We start from the raw sequence: 17,391 nt of genomic DNA, 5'->3' as shown, positions 1-17,391 counted from the left end.
CGCTGCTGCCAGCACGCTCAGCCTCGTGGTGGGCAGCCAAGGAGCAGAACCGAGATAAGGGCACGGGGGGAGGCAGGAATGTGCTGCATTTTTCCTGGCACCATGGGAATAGGCTATTCCAACCATGGATCACAGGGAGGCTCTCTGACAGGGAAAGCACGAGGAGCCCGGAGAGAAAAAGCAGCGAGTAAGCAATGAAGGAAAAAACAGAGGGAAATCAGCGGGAACAAGTGGTGAGTATGGGAAAAGGAGAGTGGGGGGAAAGCAAACCCAGGAACAAGCAGAAGGAAAACCAGAGCTAGAGCTAAAAAGGAAAAGGAAGGGACAAAAGGATTTCAGAAGGACAAACCTGCAGGGCTGAAACTCCCAATGAGCAATGGAGCTGAGAGGATGCAAGAGGGAAGAGGCTCCCAGCTCTGCTCACACAAGAGCAAACCAGGGATCACAGCCCTTCCATTGGATTAAGCCTCACTTAAGAGGGAAGATAAATGTGGAGCATATCTCAGGTAATAGACACTGGAGGAGAGAAGGCCTCTGCTCACTCTAAGTGGGGAGAACAGGGATTACTGCAGCTTTGACATTGCTGTAGAACACTGTGAGGACTCCATGGGAATCACCAGATTTCACCTTCTTCGCCCCACCAGCAGAATGTGGTGGGCTTCAAGTCAAGAGTGCTTCAGTAGTCTTGTGCTGTTTAGGCTTGGGAGCCAGATTAGGACCAAAGACCACAGAAAGCAGAGCTTTAATAAACAAAATCCCAAGTCCTTCCTCGTCTAAGTTACTTTTGCCTCATTTGGAGCATAAGCTGGAGCTTGTGTGCCTACCCAGCACACACCATCCAGCAAAGAGGAGAAGGGAATCAGCAAACCTGGGCAAAACCAGACATGTGCAGCCCCCAGGTCTCTCCCAAAGACTGGGAAGGCTCCTCTCCAGCACCTCTGTGCAGCAGAACACCGGCACAGGGAGCCATGGGCTGAGGTGATCCGGCACACTCACAGGCCCGAACACTGGGGACTTTGTGGCGCTGGCTTTAAAAAAAATACCCTAAAAAAGGCCTAATAATGAAGTATTTATTTCAGCAAACAACGTATGAATGAAAGAAGTGTTTTCTCAATACTTCACTTTTTCTCTGCCTTCTCTCCCTTCCCCCCAGCAATTTTGTTTTTAATAAGTGGAACTAACAGGGCTTAGCTCGCTGCTGGCCGGGCTGGGGAGCAGGGCCGTGCTGCGCTGGCCTGCTGCAGCACAGGAACACGTGCCATGGGGAATAGAGCTGCCTTGTGCCTGGGGAGCACGGCCCACCAGCGCGTCCCCTGAGCCAGGGAGATGTGCTCTGATGGACATGTGCACTGTGGGACCTGCCTTGGGAGCATCCCTGGGTCGGCAGCAGCACAGGACATCCAGCCCCTCACTCGCTGTGGCAGCAAGGAACTGCACCTCCTGGCCCAGGGCTCCTGGCACTGGAGAAGGGCCAAGTGGAGGTGAAGGCATCTGTGTCCTGTCCTACCTGGCTGTGCTCAGTGCAGGAACACAGTGTCAGGCCCTGGGCACCTCCTTCTCTTCTACCCCAGCTCCATCCACCCCTACCTGAGCATGTGAATAACTGGGAACACTGCAAAACTGGCTCAGCTTGCCCTGTGTTGTACTGATGAGTTGTACTGACAACGCTTTGGTAGGAATTTCAAGCAGGAAACTCTAATTCCTATCCCAGACTGACACCCAGCTTTTCAAAGCAAAGAGCACAGATGATGTCATGCTTTTCTACCTCTTCCTTGGCAACAGGCAACAGCAGGTTGAAAAGCTGTCCCGTGCCTTCAAGCCTTGAGGTAAAGAAGGGCAGGATTCTCAGAAGCTGCTGATTTGGGAAAACATGGTCCATTGCTCTTCCATGCCACTCCTACCCATGTGGGGTGAGCTGAACCCATCACACACAGTGTGGGTGTTCACCTCTGCACAGAGGCAGGTGAAAGGATGCAGGGGGAACCCTGGGCTGTAAATACAGACAGATTTGATGCGGGCAGGTATTTGCTCTGAAAGACAAATTAGGTATCTGTAGATTTGCCAGGATATGAGCCAAGTTTCCCATCAGCCAGAGCAATGAGGAGCAGCCTCACCTGCAGCCCAGGATGGTTTGGAGTGACTAACTGAGGGTGCTGATCCTGCTGTGAGGGGTAGAGATCCCTGGTGATGTACAGAGAACACAGAGAAAAGCTGTTTCACACCAAGGAAAAGGCCAGGACATCCCCTAGCAGGTCATGGCTGCAGAGAAGGCTGGAAAAATCTCCAAATGCCTCTCTGAGCCCCTGTGCACGTGAGATGGATGGGAGCAGGCAGCAGGCAGGGTCCTCAGCCCACTGCCACCCCTCATCATTGTGACCCTCTGGGGTGACCCCTCCTCTGTGCCCTGCCAGCCTCTGAGCTCCAGCAGCCTGACCCACCCAATCCTGGCTGCCAGGGTGATGTCTGATCCAGCCCAAGATGTTTCCAAGCCATGGATACAACCCCAGAACATGGTGGAAGTCCTGCCTGGCTGTGCCTGTGTCCCTGCAGGATGGGGACATCAGGGCTGTCTCCCTCAGCCTCACAGCAAAGCAAAGGCAAAGGCAGCCCCTCCTCAGCCCCTCCTCAGCCAGAGCTCCTTTCCAGGCTGCTTTACAGAATCCCTCTAAAAGAGCATCGTCTGCCACTGCTGCGAGTCCTCGCGGCACAAGGTGCTGTGCCAAATGCAAGACAGATGGTTTCCCCCAGGAAAACGCTGTGGAGTGGGGGAAAATGTACCACAAATATCCCCCAACTGGGCTAAACTGGGACCCAGGGGCTTCAAAGACACATTTAGGGAGGAAAGAGATTTGCTGGCTTCTCATGCTTCTTTGTTATGAATAAACACAAACTCTGATTGTTTTTCATAAGCTCTTGGTTGTTTCCCTATTTGTTAAATTACAAATTCACATATTTGTCTCTTTGGGATATTGAGAGTAATTGCAGACCAGGTTTCCTCATGACATCCTCTTAGCAAAGGGAAGAAAGTTGTGTAAGTGGAGAAGAAAGCTGTCTGTCCCCAAATATCCTGAATTCTTTGGTTTATTAATACCTGGTGAGCTTTGATGCTCAAGGAACCTCACAGATAAAGAAAACCTTTGAGGAAGATTCCACAGCCTCACACTGAAGTGTTAGAACACACAATAAATGCCAGAAAGATCTCCAAAAAAAGCAGGGAAATTGAAAACCAAAATCTACATTCTTGGAATTTCTAAGCATTTTTCTTTCTTCTTTTTCTTTTATTTTTCCTTTTTTTTTTTTTTTTTTTTTAAGTTTTACCGTCCATTATCCATCTAAGGAAGCAAAAAGCAATGCAATTTCCAGCTCTTTTAAATATCCTTAGCAGGTCACCTCTAACGCTGGGATGACTGGCTGTGATCTGCTTCCAAGACTGTTGCATCAGAGCTCAGAAGCCCGAGATGAATGGCTCCCTGCCCGAGGGGACAGCTCTCTGAGACCTGTGCTCACCCCGGGCCCCCAGCGCCAAGGAGGGAGCGCTGCACCCGCTGGGCCAGCCCGGGAGCTCCCAGTGCTCCAGGCACGGGGACAGAGGGCAGCCCCTCCAAGTGTCCCTGCAGAGCCCAGAGCTCCCGCAGCGCTGAGACCACCCTGCTGCGCCTGGGAAGGGAAGGGAAGGGAAGGGAAGGGAAGGGAAGGGAAGGGAAGGGAAGGAGGCAGTGGTGGGGATTGCCACAGGCTGTGTGCTCGTGTGCCCCAGCTCAGCAGACATTCCCTTTACCCACATGAGCCCTGACAGACCTTCAGCTGGGGGATGGTTCTCATTTGATACCTTGGGGGAGCCTTTGCAGCAGGTGGAGGGGTTTGGAGGGTCGTTGTCCCATGGGACATCACCGTGGCAGCAGTGGGAAAAGGGGACAGGAGGGCGACTGGAGGGGCAGAGGCTTTGTCCCCCAGTCCTGTCCTGCAGCTCTTACCATTCAATGCTCAGAGACCTGGGCCGGAAGGCAGACAGCTCGGCCGAGCCATACTCAGCTTTCCTTCTCTTCTCCTGCTTCTGCTTCACCGACAAGCGGTGGGCAAACCTAGCGAGGCTGCTCTCCGACCTGGGGAGGGGAGAGGAAAGGTGTTAATGGCACTGCAGCCCCGGCCCCAGGGCACAGCCGGGGCAGTGTGAAAGGAGGGGGCTCCCAGCAGCAGTGGCACCAGCCCTGGGGGCGGGAAGTGGAGGAGCAGCAGCACGTTTGGTATTGCTCAGCAGGCCAGGACCAGCACACGGACACATCCATGCTAGCCAAACTGGAGCTGCAGCCTGGCAGGCTGAGAGAGCCGGGTCCTACTCCCTGTGCAGCAAAATCACCTCCCCAGGCTGTGCATTCCTCCCCAAACTCCAACAGGTGACAGCCAGCACCGGAGAAACAGCCAGGGACACGTCAGTGGAGAGAACCAAAGCAGACTGAATCAAAGGCCACATGCTCCTTCAGAGAAACCCTGGAGCCCCTGTGGCCTCCCAAGCACCAGAACAGCTTCCCTGAGGAGGGCTGACATGGAAATCAGCCCACATCGGAGAAGTTTTGGAGAGAGAAACAGAAATGTGTGGGAGCAAATGGATTCAGCTGAAGGACCCGTCTGCGCTGACAAAGCCCCTTCCCACCAGGTGGGGTGCTCCAGTGCTGCTCCCAGCCCCTGGGACCTGGGAAAAGCACTTCCATTCCCAGGCTCCGGGAACGTGCTGCACATTCCAGTCCATGCCAGCCCTGCCCAGGGAGAGCTGCTGGCACAGGGCACACCTGCCCTGTCTCCAAGCCCAGTGGCACACAGGCTCACAGGATGAGACTGGCTGAGGAGGCACCTGCCCCGCAGAGACCCTTGGCCCTCTGCCTCCCTCTGGGAGCCCCCAGAGCCCCCCGTGCCCAGGGTGGCACCCCCAGTCCGGGGCTGGACACGGCAGCACAGCCTATCCCTGCTGCCAGCGTGGGAGCAAGGCAGGACAAGCCTGGGGAGCTGGGACACCAGCCTTGGGCACACGACCAGGCACTGGGGCTGCGTGCCAGCCCTGCCACGCACACTGTCACAGCCACTGTCTCCTGTCCTTCAATGTGCCAGCACAACCTGCTCCCACTGCTCAGCCAGCCCCAGGCTGGGCAGGGAAGGGGCCAGGAGGGATTTGACAGAGGTCCCAGGGGATGAAGGACAGAATTGGAGAGGAATTTTGAACCTATACACATTGCTAAAGCCAATTCCTCTCCTCTCCTCTCCTCTCCTCTCCTCTCCTCTCCTCTCCTCCCCTCTCCTGCCTTAACCAAACACAATACCATCAGAGAAAGAGAAAAAGAGAAGCTATTTCTCAGAACTGAGAGCTCCCTGCCTTTCCTCACAGTAATTAGGCCAGTCCTGACCAGCTAACAGTTTTTTCCCTGATACAATTTAAACATCTTCAATTCATTAACTGGTTATTGATTTATTTTTCAACTTATGAATTGCTGTTGCTGGGGATGGGGTGGAGACAGCTTTCTGGAGAGGGCTCTTGTCTCTCCAGTCCCCGCCAGCAAAGAGCTGTTCAGACCTTCCAGGGCAATTCTTTACATTCTTGAGAAAAAATCCTACTTTGATGTAAAGGATGAGGTTTGCCTTAAAAGAAACCCAACAAGAAACCCAAAGCCTAGCTTTCCCCCGCTCACAGCCAGAGAAAGAGGCGATGAAGAGGAGTGATCCTGGTGCCCACAGAGCAGTGCCAGGCACCAACACTGTCCCCACTCTCCTTTCATCTCGTGTCAAAGCTCAGCTGGAATGGAGAAGATTCCATTTAGGGAGGGGTGAGAGGTGGGCATCGACAGCCAGAGCTCTGCAGCAGCCTCAGGCATGGTGTCCACACCAGGATGAGCAGGGCTGACCCAGGAATGAGGCTGGGTAGTGGGAACACGTGCTGCTGGCTCCCTATAGCACCTCCTCAGTGGCATTTGGCTGTTCCTGCCCCTTCCCACCTGCCCACGAGGAGCTCCTGCCACCCTGCAGGGATGAGGGCTCCAGCCCCAGCTGAAAGGATGCTGGGGGTGTTTATCTCCTGAGATCTGGGGACTGCCTGCAGAATCCTGCCCTGTCTGCTGTGCTGACCCCACCTCCACCACACTCCCTGCACCATTACAGCCACCCCTCCCAAACTGCAGGGATGAGGGGCTGGGACAACCTAAATGCCCTGCACAGATGCAGGAAGGCAGCAGCCCCTGTCAGACATGCCTCTGTGGTTCCAGTATATGGTCCTTGCAATGACCACCACAGGGACAATCACACACCCAGGAGCTTTACCTGGATGTATCCACCTGCCTAAGCATGGCAGGAGCAGCCACTGCATCCTTCAAATTGGATAAAACCAACAGCACTTGTCAAGAAGAGCTGGTGGATGAAAACAGGGCAATGTGCCACATGTCATCAGGGTTTAGGATGAAGGAGAGTTACTCCTGGGGGCAGGGTGGGCTGGAGAAGCCACCTGGGTGCTCAGGAACATGTGGCCTTGCTGTGAGTCCCCAGTCATGGCATCAAGGGGAACGCACAGGGAGACAGGGGATGGAAGCTCTCCAGTCCAGGGCAGGTGCTGCCCAGATCTGCCTGATGCAGGACAGACAAGCCAGTCCATGTATGAGTCAGAAGCTGACCAAGAACCTTGGGGCGCTGATTTTACCCCCCAGACCTGCTGGCCACCACCTCCAGCTGCTACAGGCCAGATAAAGGAATGGCTGTGACAGCTCTGACAGCCCAACACCTCCCCCCTGAGAACTGTCAGCAACTCGTCCAGCCATGAACCAGCCTCCCTCACCTCTGCCAGACCCCAAAGCTTCAGCAGAAGCATCACTAATTAGAAGCCAGGAGCACATTACAGATCATCTGGCGATTTATACAGAGCTGCTTTACATAAACCGTGCTGCAGAAGGGGAATGAATCATACCTGCTCTGCCAGGGCCCTGCTGGTGGGTCAGCTCCTCCCAGCTCCCGTGCTGAGCTGCCCCGTCCCCTGGGGTCAGAGAGCTCCCAGGGCCAGGATGCTGTGCCCAGGGCTGGGATGCTCCCACAGCTCTGGGTACTGTGCCAGGTCTGAGCTCTGCAGGTGGCAGTGGGGGTGAGCCTCCAGCACACAGAGGGGGATGCTGTGGAGATCACAGTGTTACTTCCCAAGTGCTTTCCAAACTTTAATAGATGTCCCTGTCCCTTAAGAAGGATCGGTGTTAGGGACGTTAAGGCAGAAGCAGGGAAACTGAGGCACGGAGAGGGCATGCAGGTAAGACAGACTCCCTGTGGTTGTCAGCATCCTTCCCCTTGTGCTTATCTGACAGGCAAAATTTTGGTGCCTTCCCCCACCAGAACCACACACTCAGCCCCACAAGTGCTGGTCTGGGGAACAGGCAGCCCCAGGTGCCACTGTCATCCTGAGCCAGCTTCATCCCTGCCACAGGACGGGACAAGGCCAGCACTGCTCCCCCAGCCCTGCCACTGCACAACACTGCTACAGGTCCATTTAGGCAAGATCCAAGCTCACCTGCCCAGCCCTCCCTCAGAGGCAGCATCTCTGCAGCAGCTCAGCACTGGAGCAGCAGGGCTGACAGCCAGGGCTGACACGGCAGACACAGCTGGCACCTGCCAAGGCAGTCCCCACACACCACGGGGACACGTGGGAAAAGCCATCAATTGGAACGTCAACCACAGCACCGGGAAGAATTGTCTCCTGACAACCAGAGAAGGTTGTTCAGCTACTGTGCTGTATCATAAATCACACCTCTATGACTTTGCCATCTGTCAGCCAGATTACACGTGTTCAGAGTCCCATGTCAGCATTTAAGTCAGAACACTGCATCTTTTTCCAGAAATAATTATCAGTGCTGAAGGCTCTTGCAGCAATATCCATCCTCAGCCCTTCCCTCCAAAGCTCTGGACAGAAGACAGCTGGTGATCCCAGAGGGCAGGACCACCACTGTGGCACAGCAATGCACAGCCTCCATGTGACATGTCCCCTGTAAGCCCACTGCTTCAGGCACAGGTAGGGGCAGGGTCTGGCACGGCAACCTGCCCCCCTGGCCTCAGCTGTGGCACCCAGCACCCTGAAGAGAGCAGGCAGGGACAGGCAGAGGCTGCTGCTAAAGGGAGACAGGGACAGCGCGGTCCCCAGCCCGGTGTGTGCTGAGAGCCTGGGAGTGTCCAGTCAGACTGAGCAGAGTGCCCTGAGCAGAACCTGGACGCCAGGCTGGCCAAGGGGAAGAGTCCACCTAAGCACAGGGTACAGCTCCCATCGCCCCAGCGCGCTGTGTGACACGAGCCTGTACCCATCCCTTTGCCCCCCAGGTTTTCTGGGAGTCTAACCCCACAGGGGTGATTGTCAAAGCCCCAGCCTGCCAAGGCAGTGGGAAGGCAGGCAGAGCATGGACATGGAGGGCTGGCAGCCTGTCCCCATCCTGCCTGTGCCTCCAGCAGCTCACTGAGCCGGCACCGGACACGGCTCCCCAGCACACAAATCCCTCAGCTGCCCTGGGATGAGGACAAGGGGCTGAAGCGCTGTCCTCCGCCCCCCTCGCTGGCCAGGCAGGCAGATGAGCAGTGATATTTCCCAAAGCTCAGGACAGAAATACATGGGCACTGGATCCATTTTCCGGCTTCACCCACCACACACAGGCATGGATCCGGCCGGGGGTTCACAATCACCACCGCATTCCCCACACCACAGCTGGGAAGTGATGACAAGCAAAATCCTGATCCCTCGGCTCCGCATCCCTCCCTTCTCTGTGGTGATCCGCTAAAAGCCTTTTGGCAGTTTGCAGCCGCCGGGGTGAGAGTGTGCCCGCAGGAGCCCGGGTGCCTCAGCAGGCACCCTGCAGCACTCTTAACATGGCCGGAGCTGCAGGAACACCAGGGGCCATGCGGGCACAACTGCACCGAGGCACGGTGAGGGATGGCCAAGGTCACGAGAGAGCCCACCCTGGCACCGGCACAGCATGACCGGCACCAGCAACACCTCTGCCCCACCAACACACCCAGGCAAAGCCCTCACCACCACACACATACCAGCCATCCATCCCACAAGATATCACATCCAGGCAGGAAAAGCTCCCACTTGTTGCACATTCCTTAGCCTGAGACTCAGGAGCCAGCACGTGCCTGTGGCTCTGAACTAACCCAGATGTGGGCAGGCAGCTCCCAGCCTCTTCCACCAGCACAGGCAACAGTCCCGGGATGAGCCATGGGCTGCCGGCAGCCCAGGCAAACAAGCAGCGTTTCAGCTGGTCCTCCCTCCTCGGGGAGAGCCCCTGCACAAACAGCTTTGAGCCGGGCTTATCCCCAGTGGCATCCTGGCTGCAGCCGGTCTGGGGAAGCCGGCTGTGCCTGGGGTGAGCAGTGCTGGGAGCACACAGCCCTGCACTCCCCGTGCTGCGGGGCTTGGCTGCTCTCAGCAGATATTTGCACAGGTACAGTCAGGACAAAACAGAAGGAAAATAACCAAAGCTGGAAAGGTCCTTCCCAAGCAGGGAGCAGTCTTTTGGGAGAGAGGGTTTGGAAACCCTCACTGCCATGAACACGCAGTCAGCCTCCAGGCGAGCAGCGGCTGCGGACACCGCTCCAGCGAGCCCCGCTCACCGGTGACACACTTCCCACTGACCACGGTCCCAGTCATGAGAGTGTCTCCAAAGCAGCAGCCAGGGCCAGGACCCCAGTGAGCCATGCCCAGCTATGCCCTGCAGGGACAGGGACAGCGACAGATGCCCATGAGCCGCACGAGCAATGCTCACTCACCTGCACAGCCTCTGCTCCCTTTACTCCTGGTGCTGGGCTCACCCACTGCCAGAGCAGCAGCTCATCCCAGGGCGTCTCTTCGGGAGAGTCCCTGTCCCCGCTGTGCACACTCCCATCCTGAGCGGGGTCCCTGCTCCCATCTGCGTCGCCTGACCTCCTCAGCTGCCACCTCCGCTTCCCTCACCCATCACCTCAGGTTTCTCGTTTGCTCTGTGCTTGGCTCTTTTTTTTTTTTATTTTTTTTTCCTCCCAATCTTGTTTCTATAGAAACGAGATTAGCAGAGGGGGAAATAAAACAGCCCCATGTGACTCAGATTCCGACACTGAAGAATCTCCTGGTTGTGCTTGCCGTGGCTTTACATAACCAGGAGCCTGTGCAGGCTCAGATGGGGGTACTGGGCTGGGACGAGGGACACAGGGCCCAGCCAAGGAGAACCAGGCTCAGGTGAGCGGGATCTGGCTCAGGTGAGGAGTACCAGGCTCAGCTGTGGAGGGACTACCAGGCAGAAGACAGCGATGCCTCACCTCCACTTGCTTTGGGTTTGCTGTGACAGCCCCGATGCAATGACATGTCACCAAACCCTGCTGGCACCCCCATGAGCCCCTGTCACCCTGCATGGCCCTGCCTCACTACCTGTTCCCATTGAGAAGGGCAGAAAGCAGAAGCAGTGATGCTGAAAACTACTCTGAGTCCCACCAAAACTTCTGGGGTCCCCAGGTGAGCTTTGGAGGAGGAAGCCCCAAGACCCCCCATGCTGCCAGGCCGTCCTGCCCCTGCCCTCAGCAGGAGGGAAAGTGCTTTGGGCCATTGGTCTCCAACCTTCAGGGACTCAGGGGTGACCATGCAGGCAGTCTGGTGAGCTGCAGACAGCCACATATTCCACTCTGTTAACATTCCTCCTCCTCAATCTCCCAAATCTGTGAGCACTGCCCATGACTGGAGCACACAAACCATGGACTGAGCTCTTCCACCACTGTTTTGGGGACTGACACAGGACACTACCCACAGGGATCTTCCAAGCCCAAACCTTAGCTCCAAGTGATCTGGGAAGTGCTGAGGGTCCTGCCTGAGGACCCCCATGTGTTTCCTTAGCTTGGGGACAGGTGCTGATTGCATGTGACCAGTGCTGCCTGCCAGGGTCACCCACCCAGGGCTTCTGCTGATGAACTCCTCTGTCCGTGTGGCACACTGCTCTTCTGCTGCTCCTCTGGAGGCTTAACCCCCACCCACCCCCCACTCCTCAGGTACTGCCCAGGACTGAAAAAGAGGCCGCATGCCCTTTTACTTGGGTACTTTTTGTAGTGACAGGACAAGCAGAAACAATTTTAAAGCAAAAGAGGGGAGATTTAGATTAGATGTGTGGAAGAAATTCTTTGCTTATAGTGTGGTGAGGCCCAGACACAGGGTGCCCACAGAAGCTGTGGCTGCCCCTGGATCCCTGGAAGTGTCCAAGGCCAGGCTGGATGGGGTTTGGAGCAACCTGGACTAGTGGGAGGTCTCCCTACCCACGGCAGAGGGGTGGAACAAGATTATCACGAAGGCCCCTTCCAACCCAAATCACTCCACGATTTCTAGGATTCTATGAAATGGGAGTCTAGGATGATGTCCTGTCAGCACACAGCATTGAAGTGCCTGCCCCATGGAACAGCACAGCAGCTCAGCTGGGCTACCAAGGCAGCAGAACATCTCAGGAGGTTTGGCTACTATGCAAAGGATGAGGCACTGGCTTATCCAGTTCCTCCAAGTCCCTGGTTTTCCTTTGGGATTTCAGTGTCCCACTTCTCAGGCTGACTCAGCCATGATTAGCTGGTGAGCTCTGCTGCTGTGACAGCCCCAGGCCTGCCTGCAGGATATGACATTAGGAAACCTCTCCCCCGCTAGGGCACACTGGTGTTCAAGGGGGTCTCAGTTCCCTCCCTGACAAGCTCAGGACAGATCAGACAGAATGTCAGAGCAACTGTGGGCAGCCATACTGAGAACAAGTGATGAATTCGGGCATATCCACTCAACCAAACTTTCCCGCGAGTTGTCCCAGAGGGCAGGCTTGGTGGTGCAGGCTTGGTGGTGCTGCAGAGAAGGAGCCAAAGGCTCGTGCAGTGCTGGGGGAATGAGCTCTGTGAGGGCCCTGGCTCACCCAATTGCTGAGGACACAGCTGCACACCCAAACCACCCTGTCCCTCGTGGGACAGAGCTGGGGATGCCTGTTGTGACCCAGCAAGAAGGGTGCTCAAGAGCAGGACAGCTGGGCAGCAGCCCAAGGCTTCCCAAGGCCAGGCAGAGGGACCCCAGGGATGCTGCAGATGGGGAAAGAGTGACAGGACTTGCATGAGAGGGTAAGGAAAGAATGTAGAGGGCTCATCAAAAGGGAACAAGGAGAGATGTCTGACAGCCCTGGGACATGAGGCTGCAGCTCTAGACAAGTTGATCCTGAGACCCTAAACCATTCCTCCCACTGCCACAGCTCACCTCAACATGAGCCATTGTTCTGATAACCCTAAAACAGTAAAGATGGGTCAGAGTGCAACCCCCTGAAAACCACAGCCCAGGGCAGCCCCTTTCATTAGCCCAACACAGCTGTAGTCACTGGGGAGTTGGGGAAGGGATTTTTATAACAACAAAAGTCTCAGTGGTCACTGACATTTGCCAGATATTGGGGGCTATAATCAGTGCTTAAAGCCTGTCAGTGAGAGCTGCTGTGCCAAGCCTGACTCTTCACAAGCCAAGCAGATGCAGGCACCAGGACTGATGCTGGGCTGGATTCCCTAGAAAGGACCAAGCTGGGCTCTGCAGGTCCTGCCTCTGCAGCCAGAAGTCAGGCAGAGCAGATGGGATTCTCTTTTCAAAGTATGATAACAGGGTCACAGAAACGTCTGCCAGCAAAAGGACTTGGATACCTTGATCTAATTATAGCTGGCATTATCAGGCTGCATTACAATTAGCAAGTCAGTGGCCAGTCTCTATTTCTGGTCTGCAACACGAGGCAGGTCAGTATTCCAAAGAAGAAGGAGAAGGAAAGCAGGGGGGGCAGGACGGAGATACCTTACAGTGTGTTTAAATAAGCAGCACAGCTGCTTCCGAGCACTGTGGACAGGCGAGTTTTATTTGGAAGGTGTTTATATGGAAAGCCAAGAAGAGAAACACAACCCATCCCTCCAGCACAGCCTCTGTCTGTCTGCAAGCCGCTCCTGACCCCGCACCCACTCCTTCCCCCCGATGGTGAGGGCTGTCCACACCCTCCAGGTAAGCTTGGGGTCCCACCACACCTGTGGGGTCCTGCGCCTCAGAGCAGAACCCTGGCCCAGCTTTTCATGGAATTGTTAACGTTGGAAAAGTCCTCTCAGATCATCCAATCTGACCACTCCCCCAGCACTGCCAAGGCAACCACTGAGACACATCCCCACAGAAGTTTTAAACCTTTCCGGGGATGGTGATTCCACCCCTACCCTGAGGCAGCCTCTTCCAGTGCCTGAGCACCTTTCTAGCGCCTGAGCACCATTCTGTTTCTTCCAGTGAAGAAATTTTCCTTAACATCCAAACTTTTCTAAGCTATTTAGAAGCCAAATTGAAACAGCATCCAGGAGGAACCCAACCACCCATCCTATCTGAACCCCACAAAACCTATTCCTACTGGCCCATCCATGTTCAGCACCAGACCAGTCACTTAAGGACAGCTGACAGCAGCCAGAATCCCTGGAAATGGCTGGCATTTTTAGAACATCTTTTTGTTTTCTTTGAAAACCAGAGTTTTTTCAAACTTAGAGCATTTGATGCAAAGTATATGATGCTAATCCAAGCAGAAGGAACCATCTGATGAATCCCAAATTAAAATGTTCCTTTGTTTCGGCTTTCAAACATTGCATTTTAATACTAATGCACAGTCAGAATGGAAGGTAAATTTGCATGTCCTTCCCCTAAAAATTCTCTCTCAGAACAATAATTTTACTCATTTGCATTTTGACAATAACAACTGTCCCCTCTCTGACCAACATCTGTGCTGTGACAGAGATGCTGGGCACATGTGCCACAGCCTGGTGAGTCATCCTGCACCCCAGCATGACTGTGCCTCTGGGGGGACTGGACCTGCATCAGTATCATCTCCCCCTGAGCAGACACCTGCCAGCTGGAAACCCACCCCCACAGGAAGCATCCCAAGGGTGGGCACAGCAAGGAGGCAGCAGGATGAGCTGCTGAGAGCCCAGGAGTATGAATGTGGTCTGAAAAGGAGCTACAGGACCTTGCAAGAGGTGGGATCCTGGAGACAATGTAAGACAATCAGGAAGTTTCCTCTCTCTCCAGATTCTAAGCCATATTTAGGCTGGGATCTGCACACCTGTGCCATTGTCACATTAAGATCCTGATGTTGCACGTTGGTGCTGTAAAACAGCTGAAAAGAAGAGAAGGGTTTGGGGGTGCTGCTGGCTGAGAGCTGGACCTGCCCCGGCCGCGTGCACCCAGAACCGCCCTGTGCTGGGCTGAGCCCGGCGTGGCAGCAGGAGGGGGGGATTCTGCCCCACTCAGGGAGACCCCACCTGCACAGCTGCCCCAGCCCTGGGGCCCAGCCCAGGAATGATGTGGAGCTGCTGCAGTAAATCCAGAGGAGGTCACAGAGATACCCTGCAGGGGCTGGAGCCCCTCTGCTCTGGAGCCAGGCTGGCAGAGCTGGGGGTGCTCCCCTGGAGAGGAGAAGGCTCCAGGGACACCTCAGAGCCCCTTGCAGGGCCTAAAGGGGCTCCAGGAGAGCTGGAGAGGGACTGGGGACACGGCATGGAGGGACAGGACACAGGGAATGGCTTCCTACTCCCAGTGGGCAGGGTTAGATTGGGACATTGGGAAGGAATTGTTCCCTGGGAGGGTGGGCAGGCCCTGGCACAGGGTGCCCAGAGCAGCTGTGGCTGCCCCTGGATCTCTGGCAGTGTTCAAGGCCAGGCTGGATGGGGCTTGGAGCAACCTGGGATAGTGGGAGGTGTCCCTGCCCATGGCAGGGGGTGGAACTGGAGGGGCTTTAATGTCCTTTACAATGCAAACCATTCCACGATCCTAGGATTGTATGTAAGCAAAGATCTTTCTGACTCCCAGCCATGAACCAGATCATTGACAAGGACCATTTCATGACTGGCACATACCAGTGTGCTTGACTCTCAAAATTAACAGTCTACTTTAAACACAAAAATCCATCCATATACAGACAACAAATAAATAAAACCGACAAAATAACATGGTCAAAAATTCCTTTCCTTGGGCAAAATTCCCATCACTTTGCTTGTTTTTTAAGAATTCTATCATTTCCCTCTGTGATTGTTTTTAATGAAGATATCTATCACTCCTTCCTGAGCAGCAGGACGGAGCACTTGGGCTCTTCCAAGCAGACTGTGTGAGCATGATGGATTGTCCATGTGCCAAGTCAGAGGAACGTGCAGACTTGCTCCTGTCTTGCCAGGAGCCAGGTTTTCAGAATTCCCCAACTAGCAATTACAGCTTTTATCCTAATTAAAAAGACAGCAGGGAAACTAAAGAAAAGGACTAAGTCCAACCAATGTTTTTGTTCATGTTCCCTCAACAAGGATGGGTGAGGAGGTTCCTGAGGGGTTCAGTCCTCCTGGGACTTTCACCTCCGTCCACTCCTGCCAGCTGAGCCCACACATGGAGAGGCAGCACCATGCCGTGCTGGCAGCCCTGCTGTGCCGTGCCGTGCCGTGCCGCACCGAGCTGTGCCGAGCCGTGCCGTGCCGGTGCCTGCAGCCTGCCCTCCCTGTGCGGGGACAGACGCCCCGGGGGATGTGCCATTGTTTAGTCTGTGCACGGCCCTGGCGCTGGAGCCGCCTCTTGTTTTCCATGGCCCCGTGTCCCACGCTGCACAGGAATGGAAAAGCTTGTTATTCTGGGCTGCCGGGCGGCCGGGCCCTTCCAGGAGTGGGGAGCAGGGATGTGGTTAGGGCGAGCCGGCCGCAGCCTCCATGGATCAGCTCCTGGCTGGCACCCGTCTCCTGCAGAGCACACCGCCAGGCGCTGGCAGGTGATGGGAGCTGGCTGTGCCGGGCACACGGATGCGCTCCTGTGCCCAAGTGTGCCTGCACGGGCCTGGAGGGAGGCTGAAGGATGGGAGGAAGGTGACAGAGAATAAGCCCAGACCCCAGAGGCACCAGACAGCATGTCACTGGCCTCAGTGCTCAGGAGCGGTACAAAGCAGGGCCAGGACACGTCCCTTTGGGTGATGGAGCACTGGAACGGGCTGCCCAGAGGGGCTGGGGAGTCTCCTTCCACGAATATGTTAAAAACACACCTGGGCACGATCCTGTGTAACCTGCTGTAGGTGACACTGTGCTTTAGCAGGGGTTGGACAAGATGATCTCCAGAAATGCCTTCCAGTCCCAACTACTCTCTGATCACATGGCACACACAGCCTGACCCATGATTCTGCTGCTTCTGCACCATCTGGGTATCTGGGGGTTCTGGTGACCCCCAAGGGCACCCAGTACCTCTCTGTTTCACTCACAAAGTTCCTCAAACCGGTAAAGGCCTACCAAAGAAGTTAAGACCTATTAAATCCCAACCTATGGAGGATCCTGGGCAACCAAAGGGTAAAAAGAGAATGGCAAAATACCTCAAGTCTGATTATGAGATGTAACACTGGTGCTCACCAGCACCAAACAAGAAAAATTCACTGAAGTACTTTAATGGTCAGAAGAATGCGACCATAAAATGCCACCGTGTTACCACAGCCTTAATCTGCCCTCTGCAGTTCCTCTCCTGCAGGGAATAAGTGATTATTAGGGACAGCTGGGCCCACACCACAGAGCCCACTCTGCTGCCAGCATGTCCTGGTCCCAGGATGGGCTGCAGAAAGATGCAGACCTGCGGGGGCACCTGTGGAACTTTGCCCTGGCTCCTGGGTGGATCTGGCTGGGGGCTAGGGGTGGAGACCTTCCAGGTCACAGTTCCAACCACACCTGTCCATGCTAAACAAAAACCTCCCTCTCTGGTTTTCCCTCAGGATTTGTAATCATGTCAGAATTAAATCCCAGTCTCCTGGGCTCATTGCACTGGTGCAGGAATCTGCATCTTTTTCTCTTCCCTGTGTCCCAGTTCTTCTCAGTTCAGTGAAAACCCTTTCCCCACCTTGCCCAAGGCACTTCAATACTCATGGGGACACAGGACGCTGCTTAGCAGCCCTTGAAATAATGGGGACCAGGAGAATGGGAAACACACCCCTACAGGCAAACCATGGCTTCTTCAAACTTCCTCCCAGTCCAAAATTTTCCTTGAAAAGGCATGACAGGGAGTTACAAAGGTCCCTCTTGCAAGAAGGGGAAAAATGCAGGAGAGAAAAGCCCTTGGCATGCCTCCCGCGCAGCCGGCTCCGGCCCCCGCGGCTGCCATGGAGGTTTGAGGGACTTGAAGGGATTCGCGACGCAATAAAAACATTCCTGCTTGCAAAGCATGAAACCCCAAAAGTTTATGGGAAACCACTGTCTTCGGGATGTCTGCATATCTTCAGGCATCCTGGGAGCTGTAGTTCAAAGAAACCCAGAAAAAGCAAGCCACCGATAATGATGGTTTCTGGATGGAGGTTGTGTGACTATTGGCTCCCACTACAAAGCCTGAATTTCTGGGATGCTGAG

The 17,391-nt window shown here is 55.0% G+C and overlaps 1 protein-coding gene across 6 annotated transcripts in view; it reads right to left on the bottom strand.

Moving 5' to 3' along the window:
* Positions 1 to 17,391, bottom strand: part of LOC121350895 (ankyrin repeat and fibronectin type-III domain-containing protein 1-like) — a 240,033-nt gene that overhangs the window by 35,320 nt on the left and 187,322 nt on the right. For 4 of the 6 annotated variants that reach the window (XM_041462667.1, XM_041462666.1, XM_041462665.1 and 1 more), the window contains one exon: positions 3,975 to 4,103. The exons of 1 other annotated variant lie outside the window; for it this stretch is intronic. In XM_041462667.1, the coding sequence (XP_041318601.1) occupies positions 3,975 to 4,103 (129 nt within the window). Of the gene's footprint in view, positions 1 to 3,974; positions 4,104 to 9,771; positions 9,967 to 17,391 lie in introns of those variants that run through there. One more of the 6 variants, XM_041462670.1, reaches the window with a different exon arrangement.

The sequence above is a fragment of the Pyrgilauda ruficollis genome, unplaced genomic scaffold (genome assembly GCF_017590135.1).
Source record: "Pyrgilauda ruficollis isolate IOZ18807 unplaced genomic scaffold, ASM1759013v1 scaffold16, whole genome shotgun sequence".
NCBI classification, from domain to species: Eukaryota; Metazoa; Chordata; class Aves; order Passeriformes; family Passeridae; genus Pyrgilauda; species Pyrgilauda ruficollis.
This window is presented reverse-complemented; position numbering and strand designations above follow the sequence as displayed.